The 22,155-nt window shown below is 36.1% G+C and overlaps 1 protein-coding gene across 1 annotated transcript in view; it reads right to left on the bottom strand.

Annotated features, from left to right (window-relative positions):
- Positions 1-22,155, bottom strand: part of LOC134748280 (uncharacterized) — a 100,290-nt gene that overhangs the window by 62,096 nt on the left and 16,039 nt on the right. The window contains exon 2 of the mRNA XM_063683014.1: positions 21,506-21,558. Coding sequence (XP_063539084.1) covers positions 21,506-21,542 — 37 coding nt within the window. The 5' untranslated portion in view covers positions 21,543-21,558. The remainder of the gene's footprint in view (positions 1-21,505; positions 21,559-22,155) is intronic.

Genomic DNA, 22,155 nt, shown 5'->3' with positions numbered 1-22,155 from the left:
GGGGTTTAAGCTTTGGGTAACCTAGTCGAACCACCTTAACCGTAAGACTTGTTGACATTGACAAATTTGTCAGTCAGGTGACAATGGGGTTGGCAACTGTCAAAGGTTTGCAGAGATGGCGCCATCATAGCTTGCCCCTTTTTCTATGAGATTTGGCTTAAAGGGCTGTCATCCAGGGCATTAAAAAAACAAAAATTTGACACAATTCTAGGGATTGACAGGGCAAGCTATGCTGGCGCCATCTGCTAATTATTTCGACCGGCCAACGGCGGCAACCCCATTGTCACATTTGTGGAACAGGGGCCAGTGTTACTACTGTTACTTTACTAGCCTAGCTATTTACCTACAATACTAGCTTTGGTTCGTGCGTACTGCGCTTGCATCTCAGGGGGTTATACCCAAAAAAAGGAATCTTAAATTAAATAACATGAGTAATAAATAACAGTACTTCATACTAAATACATATCTCGCAGAATTGCGAATCTTAAGTGGCAGTGGGCGGGGCACATTGCTCGCAGAACTGATGGCCGGTGGGGCCGGAAGGTTCTGGAGTGGCGTCCGCGTACCGGAAGACGAACCGCCGGTAGGCCTCCAACGAGATTGAGCGACGACCTGGTGAAGGTCGCGGGAATTAAGTGGTTGCGAGCGGCACAGGATCGGTCGGAGTGGCGAGCCTTGGGGGAGGCCTATGTCCAGCAGTGGACGTCTATCGGCTGACATGATGATGATGATAATGATGATGATACTAAATATTTATGTACCTATAAGTATTTGCTTTTAAAAGCTGCTCGAAGTGTTGTTCTAAACTCCGAGTCAATTCCTGGTTATTAATAGGGAAACTTTGACAGCCCTTTTTACATAAACTTGAGCGGTTATTTGTAAAGTACCGACCCAAGTAAACCTGCTAGGAATGTTTGATGAGCTAAATTACTACAAAAAAAAATTTTTTTTTCATGAACTGGAATGCGCTAACTATTGTACCAAGGGCCTGAATTCAGTATTAAACAAACAATTATTCGGTATTAAACAAAAATTCTATGATGGGGCCCACTGACTATCAGTCCGCCGGACGATATCGGCCTGTCAGTTGTTCGGAACTGTCAAATTTTGTCTGTCTGTCTTCTGTCTGTCTGTCTGTCTGTCCGTCTGTCACCAGGCTGTATCTCATGAACCGTGATAGCTAGACAGTTGAAATTTAAAAAGATGATGTAGTTCTGTTGCCGCTATAACAACAAATACTAAAAACAGAATAAAATAAATATTTAAGGGGGGCTCCCATAAACAACGTGATTTTTTGCCGTTTTTTGCGTAATGGTACGTAAGGAACCCTTCGCGCGCAAATCCGACTCGCACTTGTTTATAATTCACTGTAAGTAATTTTTGCTGCTTAATATATAAAAGGCCTATCACAGTAGTAAATTAAATATGAAGTTAAAACCATTCCGATATCGAATATCGATATAAAATTGTAACGAGGCACGTTTCTCACAAATCTCTACCGCCCCGTCTACCCGTCTCGGCTTATCAATATGGGAAGAGAGGGACGGAGACCCTCGTTTAAAAGCCCAATCGTGTCGGCTTTGTTCAAAATGAGATTTTGTTAAGTACCTACCTGTATTTTATGCGAAGTAATGTGAAAAGCCGGGCAAGTGCGAGTCGGACTCGCGCAATATATATTTTATTCTGTTTTTAGTATTTGTTGTTAAAGCGGCAACAGAAATACATCATCTGTGAAAATTTCAACTGTCTAGCTATTACGGTTCAAGAGATACAGCCTGGTGACAGACAGACGGATGGACGTACAGACAGTGGAGTCTTAGTAATAGGGTTTCGTTTTTACCCTCTGGGTACGGAATCCTAAAAACAGAAATGGATTTACATACGTTCGGTAAACGGCAATAAGTAAAATAGTCCGAAAATTTTATTTAAAAGGGCGAGTTGAATGTTATAATTATTTTCGCTACTTAAAAAAAGTAATGCCTCAAGTTAAATAAAAAAAATATGTTTGACAAATAGTATTAAAAATAATCTCTTCAAACCATTAGATCGTATTGGTAATAATAAAATAATAACAACACTCCTTACATCCCTAACTTTCGAAATTCGAAACAATAACTTTGTGAAAGTCAAATCTAAGTCAGTGATTAAATTTTCATCATTAATATTAAGAGGGACCTCTGTCGTTGCAGCATTTTCCATTCCAGCCTATTCCGGGCTTTCGTTTTTTTACTTCTTGGTATTGTGGACAGTGGCTACAGCACCATTCTTTTATCCGTGCCATATATATTCTGGGTCTTCCTCTTCCTCCTTTTTTCTCTATTCTGCCCTCCAGTATGATTTTATTTAACCCTTCGTGTCGGAGTATGTGACCTTATGCATTTAGCTCTACGTTTAACAATGACGTGCATAATTTATCTTTACTTAAAATTCATTAGTAAAATGTAGGACTTGCCTACCCAGAATTTGATAAAAAGTGCACTTTAGCTTAGCTAGCTAGGCCGGTGAGTGTGGAGTTGGAGTTACCATGAAACCGTAAGTTACGAGTTTGAATCCTTTATATAATACATGTCTGGTAGGTACACTCTTGATATCAATATATACATAAATAAATAAATACTTATGGGACAATCTTACATAAATTTATCTTATTTATCTAGCCCAACAGTAAGATCAATAAGGCTTGTGTTGTGAGTACTAGCTAGACGACGGTATATACATAGACGTATAATCGATAGATATAGATAAATACTTACATACATAGAAAACATCAATAAGGCCTCATTGCACGAGCGCTTTTTCAAAGCGTGTTAAAAAGCGTTTGAATAACACAAATGGATACATGTGTATTTAATAACAATTGGCAGTGGCACTTTTTATCAAGCGTTGTTGGATTTTCGACTTTAAGCGTTGGCCGTTAAATCGAATTTAGCGTGCGGACGGATTCAAGTGCTTTTTTAACGCGCGCTAAAAAAGCGCTCGTGCGTATGGGGCCTAAGTCAGGAACAATAAATATTTGTGATGATCATATAAAATGCTCTTCCCAGGATTTGAACCCGGGGCCTCCTGCTTCGAAGGCATGGTCACTACACTCACTACCGACTAGGTTAGCCTAGGCCTAGGCTAAGCCGTTAAATAAAATAAATATATCACGACATTTATTTTCACTCTGCCCCTTAGAGGATATAACCAAACGGAGTATCCATTAACAGGCGTTCCCCTCTGTCGAAAATAGGCGGCCAATGGTCATATACAATGTATGGACTGACGTTTATCTGACATGCCTATTTTTAAGTTACGTCTTCGTTCGGTTATATCCTCTAAGCTCTGCCCGCACAAATGTGCCAGCCCTACCCGAACACAATTTCATTAGTAAAATCCAGGAATCCTCAACCTGCCTACCCAGAATTTCATAAAAAGTGCAATTTAGCTGGCCCCACGTCCCGTCCGTGAGTGCGGAGTCAACAGTAAGTATTACCATAAAACCAATATCACGGCGGCAGTGGCACCTGGCCTTGCTGAATGAGAGCTATCGTTTTTGTGCTCACCAGGTGGCGCCACTGTAGATGTAGGTCCAGTAAAACAGATCTCAAAATTCTTCTATGCTTATTTTTATAATATCAATACGTTCTAGTATAGTTGGTCAAGCAAATCTTGTCAGTAGAAAAAGGCGCGAAATTCAAATTTTCTATAGAACGACACCCCTTCGCATTTTTTAAATTTGCCGCATTTTTCTACTGAGCTATAAATCTGATTTTCCAAAAATAAAAAATTGCCATACAAATGTCGAAAAAACACCTTCAAAAATTGACCCAAAAAATATAATTTTATATCGCACACACTTTATGCACGGCTTTTGGCTTTAAAGTGGAATCAGACCCTCTTTGGACAAAGGTTTTTACGGACGGTTGCCTATGTTAGACTATTCATAAATATTTTTAATTCAATGGTGAACTGTATAAATTGATCCCAAGACTTCTAATAAATGTGTATTGTAGGATCAGGCTTATACTGGTCGTATTTCAGAAATTAATTGGTAATATTTGTGAATTACAGCCTTGTTCAAATAAAATTCGCGCGTGTATCAGCACTTTAGTATCTATAGAAATGGACACGTGTACTGTAGAATGGGTGACTCTTGAATTCAAATTGTCTCAATATTTAGATAGTTTAACACCGTGAACTTATTGTCTCAAGCTGTGTAGGTAAGTAGTATACTTAGCAGTTTAATTCAAATATGTATCAGTGCCGTTAGAATATAATAAGCTAATTATGATTTAAGTTTTAATTTTAATACCACCCGTGTTACGGTAATCCTTTTAAGGGAATCGTCTGTACTGTGTATGGTATAATGATTAGAAAATAGTTATTTACGATACAAGTGCGGAAAAGAGGAAATTCGAAACGAGTGGCGATAAATTAAAACACGACCGCAGGGAGTGTTTTAAATCGACACGAGTTGCGAATTACCTATTCGCACGTGTATCGTACAACGTTTTACAGTACATATGGCCCTTTAAACTTTCGACATATGCACGAAAAGTGCTCTTTTACGCACTAGTGCGAGGAAGTAGTACCATATATACTGTAAAAAAATTGACGCTATTTTATACATATTACAGCTAAAATTTTCTGAGTAAAAAGATCAAATGGGAATATTTCAGTATTTCAGGAACATTTCTAATTAATTAATATGTTAGGTACTTTGATCATTTTGAAATTTTGAATTTAAATTATGTTAGGTACTTTGATCATTAGGAAATTTTGAATTTAAATTATGTTAGGTGCTTTGATCATTTTGAAATTTTGAATAACGTCGGCCTGTAGCGGAAATTGCTGACCAAAAGGGCAACCTGTATATTCCGAGATGGTTTATAACAAAAATATAGAGACAAATGATATTATTTTTTTATTCGGAAGTATTTTTATTTATTTCTTATGTTTTTTAGTTACACCGGTAATTGACATTAAAATTCAAATAACGAACCGAATAATAACAATTATGTGCAATACTTGGGTACCTACTTAAAATGAAAATCATAATGTATTGTAGGTTTGTTTCGATCGCTACCAAAGTTCCATTTAAATTCTTTTGTTTATTTTGGAACGATTAAGTATTTTTAAATGTTAATTTTTTATTGTCTTATTAAGGAGTATAGGTATTTCTTTAAAAAAAATAACCTACCTTTTCTTATTGGAAAAGACTCACTAAGACAAGAGTCTTGAGTAGAAATAAATGATATAAGAGTTACAGAAAATGAGAAGTCACAATAAAAACTGACAATTACTTAAAGGAATTCTCGAAATGTAGGTAAGCCGAATAAAAGCTTGCTTCATAAAATTTCTGGTATACACAAAAGTTTTACACAAAGGTGTCTGCCGATTGAAGAATGATCTAAAAACCTTGAAATTGACAATAGTGTTTACGTCCTCGCACCACAAATACAAGTTATCCTTTATCCAACCCATTGTTCGACACGATAAAACAAATTCAAAAACAAACCAAAAATGTCGATCGGGAGACTTGGCGAAACTTCTCCTATAAATCTTTTCTTCTTAGATTTATCCTCGGATCGGACACACGTTCGATTCCTGAGTTAAAGATGGATTCTGTTACACCCTGCCGAACGAAGACCGAGAGAAGTATTTTTGTTTTAATAAAAAATGCAATCAAAGCATCACGCTTGCATTTTACACATCGACACATGTGATAATGACGTCATAATGTTCGAATATTATTATGACATTATCACATTAGTTAAAATATGACGATAAAAGTCATTGAGCTCTCTTAAACGATAACGCATGACATGGGAAAAGCGTACATTTTAATGAAACGACATCTTCATACTATTTATTTGAAAGATGTCAACTGTGTGAGTAATAAATAGAACAAACACGTGCGGATTGCGTGGCGACACTTAAACGCTCAACGTGGCAAAAAATGAAAACATTCAAGGAGACCAAATTTTTATGCAATATGAGATCTTTCAACTGTCAAATAACTAATAAAAGCATTGCTTCTTACCAAAAACCTTAAATACAATGCGTCTAATTAATTCCTTTGAGGCGCGAATTACCTATATGTCCTTAAATAACCTCACGTTAAATACGTATCCCTATTTTCAGGGTGAGTCTCTTGATAATTGGTTTGATGGCCTAATGGCTAATTTTAAGAGAGTTGTCCTGCGGAAAGTAGGGACAGAGAGTACATGTAGGTGAACCCCAATTTTTGTTTGACGCCCAAAGTCACTCGTATTTTTGACTTTATTAATGTAGATACCGGCTCACAGCCAGACTTTGTGGAACGATGTCATATATACTTGAGGTAGGACATGAGAATTTCTTTACGATAACTTTTTACGGTCTTGACAAATAATCTTAAGATTTCAGAAGGCTATTTAGTCCTGAACAGATTTCCAAGATCCGTACTAAATTGTATAGATTTTGTTAGGACGATAAAAGTTATCGACGAAAAACAGAAAAATCTCATGTTCAACCACAAATATTAGCGTCGTTCCACAGTGAGCCGTCCCGGTGTAACAACCGCCCTTTATCCTGTTTACATTATCCACAAATGGCCAGGAAACTTTCGAGGAACGTATTTATAATCTGATTAGACGGCGTTTGGGAAAAATGCGATCTTCCACAAAGTCGGTGTACGAGCTGCTCCGCTTGGAAATAATAGGACTCCTGGGATGTGGGCAGAATCAAAGGGATTATTCTTCTTCCTTGTCGGTCCCTCATTACTGAGGATCGTGACCACTTGGTTTAGCAGCTCCTGTCATTTGTCTCCAACGGTCTCGATCTCCTGTAGCCCTCCCGCTTGATGGAGTTTGGCTGAGGTGGCCTTTTTAACTTGGTCGGACCACCGGTCTTTAGTTTTGCATAACACACATAAATACCATATATATATAACGTCCATACCGTACCGTAACATAAATCGTTTTATATAAGAAGATAAGTTTTGCTAACAGTAGCAATAAAATGTACCTAAAGTGACTTTTTTGTTTAGTAGTTTAGCTGTGCTGTAGATTTTTACAACACGAAGTTGCATTCCGCATAATTATGTTTTGCCGTCAACTAAACCTTTTCGCCATTTCGATTGTTTCGTCAACATATTCAATTATACGAGAAGCTAGAAACCTAAATACTAGGGTTTTAGAATTCTGTAAAATGCAGTGTAACGTGCAGTGATAATTGTTCTCTAACTACTGTCGAGGCCGAGTATTCCGATCGGCTGCGCTAGGCAGAGGTAACAGGCTAATCTCAACGTACACCTGACATCAAACCGATATTTGAATGATATTGTTATCATATCAGTTAGCTGTCAAGCTGTCATTCATGCGGACGTCTCGTTTTTTGACAACCAGATAGTTACCGTATAATGTACAGAGCCCTACAAGTATCATTGACATGAATTCTAAGCTATGTAGTAACGTCTATGCAATCAATAAATATTTAGTAGGTACCTATAGGAGACAGGCCATGTCACACAAAAAATATGTACAGAAATGAAAACGTAAATACATTTTAACCGAAATTCCTTTCAGTGTGTGGTAGTCAAAAAGCGTTCAAAACATTCGTTCTTGGAAAAATAGCAAAAATAAGACTAAAAATTCGGTCAGGATCCTTATCAATTATCAGACACAGACAAAAGGTTAATTGCGAGAATAACATAAATGATAAAAATTAGAGGACTGCAGTACTACTCAGCTTTTTAGACCCTATATTGCATCGTGTCAAAAATAGATCTTGATTTTTTGGTACCTAGGAATTCGAGTCCTTTCTAGATAACAATCGAAATGTTTACAACCAAGATGTTGTTTTCACACACAATTCACAATTTGGATCGTAGCGAAGACCGAACCTTCGCCTCGCCCTCGCTTAGAGAGCTATTAGAATTACACTACACTGAGGTCGCGTTGAACAAGCTAGTTCGTTAACTGTAGGACCTACAATACCTACTTGTAGATATTCAAGAAAATGATAGAAGTATCTCAAATTCCACTCAACAACCGAGTTTGTAACTGATTTTAGGCTGCCTTTCCACTGAGGTAGAGACGAGAGGAATTAACCAATTTATTGTAATCCGCATCTCTTCCTCGCTCCGCTGGATTACAATCAATGCTATTGTTTGATTCCTCTCATCTCCGCTCCCCCCCCCATCTCATCGTCGTTATGCAGGGTGAAATTTTGTTCACTACTTTGCGTAGTGAATTTATAGTTCATACTGAACAACTTTTGATATGAGATGAGCCCAATGCCGAAGTCAAAGTAAAAAAAGTTGGCTGTCCCATAGAAATCAGCGGCATCATATCAACCGGAATGTATGAAACAGCCAAATTTTTTTTTATGCCATTTCGGTATTGGTCCCATAATAAAAAAGGTTCAGAATGACCTATAAATTCACTACGCAGTGTGGCTAGCAAATGAAAGTTCACCCTGTATACTATGTCACGTAAATGTTGGAGCCAAGTTAGAACGTATAACTGCGGTTGTATTGTATGGGAGTGGCTTTTTAGCGGTGGATTCGTGCAGCTATTAAACTCCTATGTTTTTACTTGTTAACAATAGTAACAAAATATCATGAATTTCTTTTTTTTTCTCATTTCGGATGCTTCGGCCGCTTACGGCAAACGGCGATTAGGAAAAGTTGGACGGGACTTGAATTTTTATTAACTCACAATTAATTAGTTTTCTGGGCGAAACGTGGATTAGTAATTTGATGAACCGGGAAGCCTTTTTATTAAATTATACGAACGGGTCGGATTTAATTTCATTGTTTTACCTTAAATTAAATCTTAAACTAATCTTAATTTTAAATCAGATTTAAAATCGGGTCGATCGCGAATTTATTTTTTACCTTCATTTACCGACGTTTCGACACAGGTTTCACTGGTCGTGGTCGCTGCTAACCTGATTTTAAATGTGATTTAATATGTGTTCAAAACGCGAAAGTTTTAAATGTTATAATCTTAATTTTTTTAATTAAATCGCGGTAGACCCGTTGGTATGGTTAAATATGTGTTCGAAACATAAAGCCTTTAGTAACAAAGTATGTTTTTGGTTAGTTATCTTTGTTTTCAGGCAACTATTGGCCCATAGATAAATACCTCAAAACTAGCATACATATTATACAATGTATCTTAAATTCTAAAATGCACACTATTATAGCTGCGATGCATTTCGCAACCCCGCTGTGTCGAGCCGGCCGTGGAACCGCCGAAACTTGACACCTTTCGGCCAAAACTCCTCCTGCTCAAAATTTCCGGGGAAGGACATAAAACGATAGATTTTATCAATAATTATGCATTTGCAAACAGCTGAAACAGATTGCTGCAATCTAAACATACTTTTATAAAATATCAACCCCTTTTTAAATGGAAAATCTGTAATGGGCGTATATTGAACTCAAAGGACTTTTTCCAATACTTTTTGTTCCATAATTGTCGGTGAACTTCAAAGACATTGCATCCTTTGCGGACATGTAATAAATTGCTTATTTTGCATATAATTCTACATAGCTATTACAATATTTTAGTAAGGGGACGATAGTTACGACATTTTTACTAAGTAATGTTTGTTGATTCTCTTGTTATTGTATAAATAGAACATTTAAGAACAAGTTCGGCCTGGCCAGCCACATTAGGGCTCACGCTAGACAACGTCCATAATGTTTATTTGGGGTCGCCGTCATCGAAAACGATGAGGAGGACTATATATATTGTACAAATTTGGTAATTTATTGACTTACTATAATTTAATATTTATTTGGTTCAATTATAATTGAATTACATTCGGAGTCATGGTTTGGGGTAGGAACGCTTTGTCTTTCTGCAATTGGTCACCATTCAAGAACCTCTCTGCCCCAGCTCAGCGGCCAAATAAATATTTGTAATAAATAACATGAATACAAACTTTTAAAAACACGCATTTTAAAATCGCCTACGAAACACGAGCGAGCAATGAGAGTCCATGAATGTTTGTTTTTTTATTATAAAAAAAAATCACGCAAAAACACGTCGTATTCATTATTATTCACAACGGCGGGATCTAATAGCGTAAAATAAGGTTTTTAATTTACCTCCGACGTTTCACACACACGCACACGTGACACGTCGTATTGTCACGATGATGCAGAAGACTTAAATGTACGCGATTTTTTATCGTAAATGTCAAATGTCTAGAATTTAAATCTTCGCAATATTGTAGATGTCAACCACCACAGGTATTTAAAAACGATGGCCTACAATTTCATACATTTAAGTCTCTTTCTTTATCGTGACTGTAATACGTACCGTGAGTTTATTTTGTTGTCCAAGGTAAATTATTAAAAGCGGCACGTAGGTACTACTTATACATAACAGCATCCAATAATATTTATGGGAGCAAGCGAAAATTGTCGCTCCGATTGCAGAGTCAATTAAATATTGAATTGTTGATGAGGCTGAATTTTTAATGGTGTTTCCCGTATAAAATTAACAACCTAGTTTTTTATGTAGTACAAGTTGTATATTATCAATATTGTATCTGTGTATAGATATAATATGTTATCTACCTAGTACCTACAAAACAACCAACACTTTATTCAAGTAGCCTTACCACGAGTTTGACACTGAAATATTCTCTAATAACGTCTGCGTAACTTACTTTCTGTACATCTCGCTTGCACTAATTTGCCAGTATGCGCAAGATGCATAGAAAGTAAGTTACGCAGACACTATAGCGAACATGTCAGTGTCAAACTCGTGGTAAGGCTAAAGGTGTAGTGACATTTTTGCATATCAACCTATGTTACATAAAAGCAAAATACCTATTCGAACTTACCTGAAATTAATGGTTTACTAATGTATTGCCAAAAATCGTTTCCCAAAGTATTACTTCCCAAACTATTTTACGCAAATTATCATTTGGCAAAATTTCATTTCGCAAATTTTCATAATCCAACCTAACCTAACCCAACCTAGTATGTCATTTTCATTTCGCAATATGGGGTTGGGAAATGAAATGGTTGCGAAGTAAAAAACTTGCTAAAATTTCATTTGGGAAATGAAACTGATGCCATAAGTTTGTTGGGAAGTGAAATTTGGCGAAAAATATTTTGGCTAAACGGCGGTATCCCGAAATTAATATAATTATATGTGTTACATAATTGTTTACTAATTCTGGGAAAAATAAAAAATAAATTAAAACATCGATTTTCACTGCTAATAAACCAGTGTTAGAATTTATATAGGGTAAATCATAATTTATGTATTATTGGTAAAATATAAAAAATCTTACTACAATTCGAAATTTATACTATTTGTTATATACCTATAAAAATGATTTTAAATATAAATAATTGCAAACCCCGAAAAAAACACCTAAATGGCGTACTAAAAATCATCAACTTTTCTAAATTTTCCCAATTTTCCGCCATTTGTATTCATTTTAAACTTAAATAATGCACAGATTTAATTCCGCCAAAGAAATGCATTTTTTTAAAACTTAAATACTGCACACATTTAAATAAAACAACGGAAAGTGTATTAATTTACGACCAAAATAATTATACAGGACCAAATAGATTTTATCTAATTATGCATTGATATTTTAATATCACTCTCCCGTACTTTTCGCTCATAATTTTATTGTCCTAGTTTCTGCCCGCAACGGCGTCTGCGTAAAATTAGTATTTGTAAGTACCTACTTACCACTTCTGTAATAAATTCCACCTCCCTTTTCACCCGCTTAAGGGACGATTTCTGGGATGGGTCATCTTTCATATAGATCAGTGCAGCGGTTAAACCTTGAAGAGGTAACAGACAGATACATAGACAGACAGATTTACTTTCGCATTTATAATATTCATCATCGAATCATAACATAATCAATAGCAGATTTTAATAGCTCGAACGCCGGTCCATTTTGGCGTTCCTAAGATAGATACTTTCGCTCACTTAAATTTGATTCATTCACGCCAGCTTTATAAAGGTAAATTTATATTAAACATTTCCTTCGATAGGTATCCCAAACTGGGCCTTTTTCATTTTATCACATTTCCCAAAAACAAATAAATCCCCTTAAGCTCCGAATTAAATTTTAATAAACGTTAAGGCGCGAACTAATATCCTTCGCTTTTACTTTTAAACTTGAAAAGATTTTAAGTTCACGCCACTTCGCACAACGAAATTTGGAATAACATCGTCCATTTCTGTTTTTTCTTTAGACATTTTTTGTCTCCGGAAGGTCAAAGAGCAATGATCATCGAGGTGCTCGTTGTAATTATTACATTGACGTTTCTTGGTAGCTGTGAGAAGTTTATCGATCCGACTTAGTTTTATGAATGGCCGCCTCCCGCCCGGGCCGTGACGCACCTGCCAGAACATAGGAAGGCCTAAATATAGCCAGCTGGTGAATTGAATGTCTGCAATCTGTGGGCTGTGGGTATTGTGTTTGGATTGCGTTATGCAAAATAAGGTAAGGCAGTTTGATAAGAAGTTTCTAGGGGCATGACTATACATTTGAAACGCTACAGCTATCTATAGCTGACAAGCCATAGGTAATTTTTAGTGACTAGGCCCTCAGCACACAATATCGTAACGGAAGAGACGCGTAAGCGTATCGTAATACGCGTGTAGAACGAGAGCGCTACGAGCACGAACAAGTTCAAACAAGTCCGCACACGAAGCGTAGTCGTAGCGTAGCGTATGAGATTTCTGTCGTAATTACGACAGTCGTAGCATAACTAATACTGGCATAAAAAACAAAGCGTAAAGAACTTTTTATGCAAACGAAGAAATTTCATTATTTATGTGAATAAAACGATTACGCTTATGTGACTCGTCGTTTTCAGAACTCTACATCCTCGTACTCGTAACGTTTTTACGATACGCTTACGAGACGCTTACGCTCCATGTGCTGAGGGCCTTAACGAGACTGCGAGATTCAATCCTAACCTGTACCAATGGAATCATCAAGATTTTTTTTTGTATACGAGTCCATTAGGTATACAAGTTCCTTTTTCCGTTGGAAACGCTAAAAATTCTAACAAGACAACAGGTTTTTCTAATGTAAACCTCTGCTCCACCACGTGTAACAATAGTTACATTCGAAAACTTATTATTATTATAATTTTTTTATTAACTGTTTACCGTATTCGTATACGTTTCTCTTGCAATATTATGCGAGTTCGAACTAGAGGCCAATTATAGGATAGATGACATTTAGTTATCTTCACGGCTGCGAGGCGAGAAAATTTTCAATAGAGAGGATGGGTACAAATTATCGTCAACTTGGGGAGCAGTGATTCACATGTTGAAACCAGGGGGACCAGTGCACGGATGTTGTGAGTATTGTGTGTATTTTCAATTTCTCGGACATTTTTATAAATTATTTACGGGGAGTTTTAGTATTGTTTACAATTTGTTAGGACGTCATCGTTAGTCATCCATCCGTAACCACAGCTAGTGCAACCCAGTTAAAACGTCGGATAAGGTAAAATAATGAACTTACGAGTATATCGCGTTCGACTCGTTCTAATCACTAAATAGAGGAGCTTGATTTTACATCTCTCCTACAATCAATAACTGTATGATAATTATGGTATGCCTAGGAGCAGATCTGCTCCATATATATTCAACTTAAACATAAAGTTGTCTAGATTGCTATTTAAATAGCATATTATTGACAGGAGCATAAGAAAGGCTAAAGGTTGTCTGGAGAGATCGCTTTTAAGCCATAAGACCGCCTGTTGTTTACCTCTACTTGTGTTGCTGTTTTCTTTCTGTATTGTTTTCTTTTATTGAGTTGTGCAATAAAGAGTATTTGAATTGTATTGTAGTCTGTGTACGATGCATAGATTTTACACTAGGAGGAGTAATAGGCTTCCCATTCCTAAACTAGATGTCGTTAGTGGCAGTTGCCGATAGTAAACTCACGCCGTAACAATTTTACGATATGACTACTAAGTACTAACTCGACCTTATCCCAAGTAATAAAACGGACAACTAGATTGAGTTCAACGGAATGTTATCGATTTTGCATACACTAATTTGAAATTATAGGATTTTTTTCCAATGGTCGACTTGACCCGGGACTTAAAAGAATCGGATTTTTTTAATGCAGTGTCGTCAAAACGAATCTAAGTTTTTCTTATTATGAAAACGGATTAGGTATATCGCGTATATTGAATTTATAATACATTCCGACGTGTAAAGGGTTCAAAACGTCGGGAAGTATTGTAAATTCAATATACGCGATATAATCCGTTTTTAGTCTTATTTCATGAATAACTATCGCGGTAATCGAAGACAATATTATACTCGATTCGATTTTCTACCAACACTAACTTTGTGTGACAAAAGAATGCCACTGATTGTAAACAATTGTGAGCGTGCCCTCAAATACTATCGGAGCAAGACAAAACATAGTTAATTTAGTATTAAATAATTTCACGGTTTAGACTCACTCAACAACAACAACAAATAAGTCTAAACCGTGAAATTATTTAATGTTAGTTTTTAATACAGTTGCTCAAAAAGTGCTATTTTTCGTGGCTGTTTAGCGTGCGGAAAGTTTGTTTTCGCGAACTAGTGCTTTTTACTTTTCCAATTTTTTTAAATTTTTACTTGTTCCAATTCATGACTACTTATTGATGAGTGTTAATATTAGTTTCCTTTAAACGTCGTAATCAACATAAAAACCTACTGTTAATGTAAGAATACGAAAAATATGCATATTTCATATTTTATTACTTACCTCTTCATCATTATAAGTATTATAACACGTTTATTTTTTAATGTTTAAAAACCGTTCTTAATAAGTTGTCTGAATGGAACGGAACGCCTGTCAAAGAAGAGGCGTATTTTCTTACTGCAAGAATGTTTTAAGTTTCCAAAGGCAACATTCGATATTGTTTTTATAAATATACGATACACAAATAATCATAAATAACGATATTTAGGTAATAATAGTACAATGTGTTTTAATATTTACAATTGTTTCTGTCTTATAGAACATGCATTTGAAAAAAAAACTTTCATTGAAGTGGGTTCAATAATAATAACAAAATCTATTCTAGTCGAATAAAAGCTAGAAAAACACTTCTTCATAATGTCAATGTCAATGATGTCATACAGAATTAATAATATAAAAGTTTCGAATTCCGTTCCTTACTTGTTGCTTTTCTTATTTTTTCGCAATTGTATTAAAAAACGTCGTTCGATACACGTGCGGAAATGTCATTCTTCACTCGTCCCGAGTCTTGCCACTCGCCTATGGCTCGTGGCAAGATATCTCGGTACTCGTGAAAGAATGACATACTTTCCGCACTAGCATCGAAATGTACTATTCCATCGTATTTTCACGGAAACGTACGAACGGGTCTTGCTATTTTAGACAGTGTCGGTACAAAAAGTACTAAGGTTCACTGAAGTAGTACTGCATGACAAATACGAACATTTCCGAGAAAACACGATGGAAAACAATTATGCACTACATCAGTATGTGTTTATTTCATTGGGCATGTATTTATTTATTTATTTAAACTTTAGTGCACGATTTAAAATTGTGCAAATGGTGGACATAATGCCTCAAGGCATTCTCTACCAGTGAACCATTGGGTCAAACAGAAGTAGTCCAGGATTGATTGTAATTGTAAACCGACGGACGTATAAAATGTAAAATTTTATGAATAAATAATTGAATTGAATTGAATTGAATCGATTGTAAATAACGAGCTGAAATATATTAAACACAAATATGTATGGTCTGGCTAAACTATTTTGTCAGTAAAAATGCGGCAATAGAGCATGCCATGAAATCGTCTACCGGTGTCCCGTACAACCGCGAATCTGAAGCTTTGCAGGTATAGATAGGAGTCAATTTTTCAATGACATGATCAAAAATATTCCCAGAAAAAAAATCATATATAATACACGAAATATAATGCGTACTGTACGGGATAGCACGTAGACTGCTTCCAAATCTGAATCGTAATCGTGATTTTCGCGCCTTTTTATTGACAAATTTGAAAATGCGTACAGTCGAAGTTACTATCTGATTTCCTACATAAAGAGGGACCATCGTCGATTACGGCGGTCTATGTATATTGTATACCAATCAACCACAACGATACATCTACAATTACAATTAGCCATCTACAATTAGCGATTTCAATTATTAAACTTCGCTATTGGTAGTAAAGTAAAAGACCCTAATAAACTATTTTATGACTGACTACTTATACGTGCAATGGAGGCTGATTCTCTTTAAAAAAAAAAAAGATAAGTACGGCTTTCATTTTATTTTGATACGACCATGAGTCGTGTTATCATCAGGCAACACAGGCACACCAAGAAATGTTTTCCACTCTTTTATTATGAGGTAGGTTTATGCTTCTTCGCTGTGAACATTATAAACTAAACGGATTTAAAAGCGTAATTTTCGTGCTTTATCCTTAAGCCTTCGCCGACGGAGCGGGTGAGCGGGGGCGAAACATAGTACGAGCCACGCTAACTGGCACGGACACCCGCGTAAGTCGGCGAAGGGCCTTATAGACATGTTAACACCTTCTACTTCTTAGAATTTTATGACGAGTCTTCGAAAAATATATCCGAATCGTTAACTTTTGTAATGTGCACAGGAAAGCCGCCGATTTGCAGGACTTTTTTCACCCAAACGCCTTTTGAGATGACTGCTGAATTAATGTCATCAGCACCATTAATTATGAGCCGATGACGCTGATTGTTACTCACGGTCGACATCGTATCGAAATAAAATGAAAACTAAATCAACAGAATCGACCGCATGGAACAAACTTTCATTCATCCGTGCCACTAGCCCACGTTTAATGAAACCCACGTAGCTATCTTAATTGTTTTATTATTTAATGAATTTAGAAGTATCAACTTGTTCGTACGACGCCTCCAAGCCGTTAACATCCTATGTTGCCATTAGAGAATTAACTCTTTAGTATACGGATTTAAATTAACGACCACTTCGGTTTAAGAGGGCATTAGGTGGAATACAATGTTTGTGTTATACGTTATATACATATGTACTGACACCAATTTAGTCCGACAGTCGTACTTCACTCGCGAAACATAAACGATAAGTAAATGTGACGTCATCACCGTCCAACTGAGAACAGAAAACAAGAAAATTGCGATTTTGTCGGTGAAATATTGCGTTGATTATGTATATAGTTGCTATTCAATTTTATTTTCGATAAAATGTATGGAATCGAATGTTACCATTACTTTTTACCTTTTTGAGTTACAAAAAAAATTGACCTTGAGTCCTGTATTTTTTTATCAATTTTATTTTAATAATCTACATTATTGTGATAAATTGCTCATTTGCTATTTTACTAGATTTATAAAATTCAACATGTGTCATCACCCCTATTCAACCTATGTCAGGGGATTTCTTAAATTCTCGAGCTAGAAAATTATATTCTCTGTGCCTTTTAAAATGAAATCCATTTATTAAAAGCCACTTAATCTGATCACTCCGTTAGATTTCCTTATTCATGACCTTGAAGTAACTGTTATTCACAACGACAACCCAGCATATCGCCTCTGACTGAATTAAATGCAAACAACCTTCGACGTGTTGGTGCTCAGATTATACCAAGTCGCTGCTGATATAATCATGCTCTGACTCATACATTTACAATGTACAAGATTGCCTGTCAGATATCAAAAATGCTACCAAAATTTGAATGATGTCAAGTGTCATGTAGTGTATGTTCAAAAGCCAAATGTAGAAGTAGGATCACTTGTATCCGTGAGTCCAACGGTAAATTACCTATCAAAATCAGTTTAGCATAGCTATACGTTGCCATCAGCTGTAGGTAAACCCAATTAGTAAACCGTTTTCGATAACATTTCACAGCAGCGATATAGGTAACAGAAATTTCCTCTTAAATCCAGCCTACATAAAGATCTAAGTACCTACCACCTGAAGACCCACAACTGCCGCCAAATTTTATCTCGGCCGTTAGTTGAAAGATTAAACATCTCACCCTTTCTCTTCTAAATAGGGTAAGACATTTAATGGGGTGCTTGAGTCAAATAATGCTGCTATTAACGGTTCTATTTAGATTAGGGAAGGTAATAACTGTTTTCGTTTTGTAATGGGGAATGTTTTAATCTAATGCAAAACAATTAAGCAAAAATTTCCAACTGACTTAAAATATAGAACTAATCTAAATAAAAGTCTAATTGTCAAGACGTGCACGTTAGATGTTCATATATTTATGAGTGGCTTGGCCGGTCCGATACATCTGATGACGACTGGATGTACATCTTCTAGAGCTCTCGCTACCTTATTCCTAACTTCTGCAGAAATCAACATTGTATCATTTCGATATACAAAACCTTTACGATACCTTTTACAAAACATTACAGGTGTTGATGTTTTAACCCTTCTTTGAATTTTATATAAGATAACCCTTCACCAACATAGCTCGCTAAAACTTGGAGTTTCAACCAGTTAAGTTTAAAAAAACAGGTATTAACTTGGAAAAATGTGAAAGAAATTCAAAAATCCTGAATATTACACAATATAATTATCACATAATTTTCAAACAGTTTTTTGATAGAACAGATAATTGATGGGCACAAATATTATAATATCGAAGATAAATTACTGTAGATCGTACGTTATAATAATGCCTAAAAGTAGTTAGTTATATGTATAGGCAGTATAGGCTACACATACATGGAGTTTTTTGAGGGCCGAACCGACCCACTAGCAAAATGACCCTATACATATATAGACACTTAAGTGTATCATGTGCCTAAAGACATATGACGATTTATCCGTAGATATTGTAAAATATGAAATCAATGGAATCATGAGAGGGTTCATGAGATAGTCTGATTTTGATAAAACCTTATAAAATGTTTGCTCTTCAGGTCCAATCCGGAATAAGGTTGTAAATTTTACAGATCTACAAATAAATTCCATCATATTATGTGTGTCCCAACCACAGGAAGAATATGGATTACTTTTGCCATAGAAATCTGGTGTCAAATATATAAAATCCCTATTTGCCCGCGACTTCGTCTGCGTGAAATAAGTAATTAGAGAGGAGAGGAGGATGACTTCGGGAATAAAAATTATTCTACAGATAGTTTTAGTTGTTGGGAAGGGCCAACAACTAAACCTATCTTCACATCAAATTTCATCTAATTCGGTTTTATTCTAATCTTTTTTTTTATTTCTACCCCCCCCCCCCTCTTTCACCCCCTTTAGGGTTGATTTTTAGTGTAACACCTATCCTACGTCCTTCCCCAGGTCGCAAAGTATCTCCAAATCAAATTTTATCTAAATCAGTTCAGCTGATATTGATTCCCTATACAAACCTCTACCCCACTTTTCACCCTCTTAAAGGGTGATTTCTGGAATAAAAACTACCGGGCGGGGCGGTGCTACACCGCGCGGGCGGGACAGTTCCTATCGACAAAGTTTGTTATGCAGTTGTTGTTAATTCCCCATACAAAACTTCACCCCCTTAAGGGATGATTTCTGCATGAAGAGGTAACAGACAGACAGACAGACTTCCATTTATAATATTAAAGTATAAGTATGGAAGTATGGATTATTAATAGTGAATATGATCGCTTGAGCCGTTTTTGATTTTTGCAAAAAACCTTCCCTTCTTACTAAAAGTGCTGCAAAGGTATTCCCTTTTTCTTGTTATACACAGGATTCCATCTAATAGCCCCAGAATAATAGCCCTCGTTCCAAGCAGATTATTGTGCCAAGCGGGTAACTACGGAACCCTACACTGAGCATGGCCCGACATGCGCTTGGCCGTTTTATTTTTTTATGTTTTAATATCCCGAACGTTTCCATATAAGTCGGTTTAGCAACGTTTTGCCAACTTTCAATCAAATCAGAAATAACGTTACAAGAAATTGTAAAAATTGTTCAGTATGTCATCAGCTTCCTCAATTCCCACCGAAATGTATCGGAAACAAAAACATTTGTTCAGACGCTGCGGTGCGTTTAAGTAGATTAAAAAACTTCTAAGTCCCGCCAGCTGTTGGCCGCATCGTTGAGGCGTTTTATTACTTCAGGGTGACGAAACCACGGGTCCATCGCAAAGTTAGAGTGAAGTAAATTAGGAACTTAAAACTCTTAAGCAGCATTTTTATATGGTGCTATAGTCTGTCAAGCCATTTCCGTCAGTAGAAAAAAGCGGCAAATTAAAAAAAGTGTAGGCGCCAAGGATTATCGTCCCATAGAAAATTTAAATTTCGCGCCTTTTTCTGCTGATTACTGACAAACTTATTTGACCGGCTATATGTATTTTATTTTATCTCGTGTTTGTTTGGAGGCTTATTTGAAGGAGGATATTCTTCGATTAGTTGGTGTCCCAGCATCGACATTATTAGCTTTCTTTGAAAGTATTTACTAAGCTTTACTTAAGGGGCCCACTGACTATCAGTTCGCCGGACGAGATCGGCCTGTCAGTTAGAACAAAAATTTGACAGTTCCGAACAACTGACAGGCCGATATCGTCCGGCGGACTGATAGTCAGTGGGCCCCTTTACTACTTTTTTTTTTTAAGAGCGAATATTTACGAAAATATTATCTTTATCAAAATGCGGTTTCTGAAGACCCCTATTCATTTTGAAAAACCTAACCAACGACACCCCACATCATAGGATTGAATCGAAAAAAAAAATTGAAAAAAAAACCTTTTGTATGGGAGGGAGGTACCCTAAAAAAAATTTTTGTACTATTTATTTTGCCGTTCTGTCGCCATGCATGATTTATTTATACATGCCAAATTGCAGGTTTCTAGCGCTAACGATCACGGAGCAAAGCCGCGGTCTGACAGACAGACGAATATAGGCCAAAGGCGAAACTATACGGGTTCCTAGTTGTCTACGGAACCCTAAAAATGGTCAAGCTAATACATACACATATCACACAAGAGCTGCATTTTTTCAGAAATTCAGAGCCTGAATCTCTATAGTCCTTCATGGAATAAATTCAGACAATCAGTAACCAAAGAAATTGTTCCTTACCAAGTCAGCTGACATAAGCAACTATTCTCGACACTAAAAAAGGAATATTAACATTTCTCGAGTAATTTACGCGCCCATTTTTCGAATTTGTTGCCTTATTAGTGAGCGAAAATGGTGTACAGCGGAACCGAAACAATAATCAGCTACAGCTTTCTTACAACGACGGAAATGTTTAGGAAGTGTTTTTATTCTCCCGAAGAATTGTTAAACTTAGTTGTTAATATGATAAAAGTAAGCTAAATATTCTTAATTCTACATTCAAAAATGTCGATATTCTACAAAAAGGTCTCAAGGAAGTGCCATTGAGCCCTCACAAGTCAATATTATAGGATAACACATAAATGTTTGAGTAACAAAAACGTATAGGACACAGTCTATATAGCTAGCTGTTTTCTTGGCTTCATCCAATCGCCAACATTAATTAATTAAGGCTGTTAATAAAATTATAATTAATTAATAATGATGAATGAACGTACCGTGCTCATCTTTGTACCGGCGACACAGGGAAAACATGCTGCCGGTGCCCGACCTGCGACAATTATTCATTATTACACATTGTATTCGGGATCCCGTTGTTTGACATAATTATTGAAAGTCATAATGTAATGATTGTCATATTATCATTAGTCATAATTCTGAAACCGTTAACATTTCAGGATTTTCGTGAGGTTATCCTGTAGATAGGTTAGGTTTATTTTATGGTAATCCTGAAAAGTTACGCGTTTCTGAGAAAAACCAATCGATGACTGACGAAAATTCGGACAAACAATACATTATGACTTAAAATGAGAAACAATAGAGACCCATTGTATTCATATTAACGATATTAAAAGGAACAAATAATTAAGGAAAAACTGCAAGCATTATAAAAGCTCCGACATTCTGTAATAACATAAAATTTGACGTGCACATCATAACTGTCCAAAAGAATAGTAGACGCCACCGGTGATCGTAGAGCTGGCAGCTTCCTCGCACAAAGAATAAGCATTGCGATACAGCGAGGAAATGCTGCCAGCATATATGGCACCATGCCGCAGGGGAATAATTTTTTATTTTAAGATTAGTCTTATTTAGTTATTTAATTTTGTATTAATTATGTAATGTATTTATAGCCAGTAACATATAA

Source organism: Cydia strobilella, chromosome 16 (genome assembly GCF_947568885.1).
Source record: "Cydia strobilella chromosome 16, ilCydStro3.1, whole genome shotgun sequence".
NCBI classification, from domain to species: domain Eukaryota; kingdom Metazoa; phylum Arthropoda; class Insecta; order Lepidoptera; family Tortricidae; genus Cydia; species Cydia strobilella.
The sequence above is the reverse complement of the archived record's forward strand: the minus strand, read 5'-3'. Positions and strand labels throughout refer to the sequence as shown.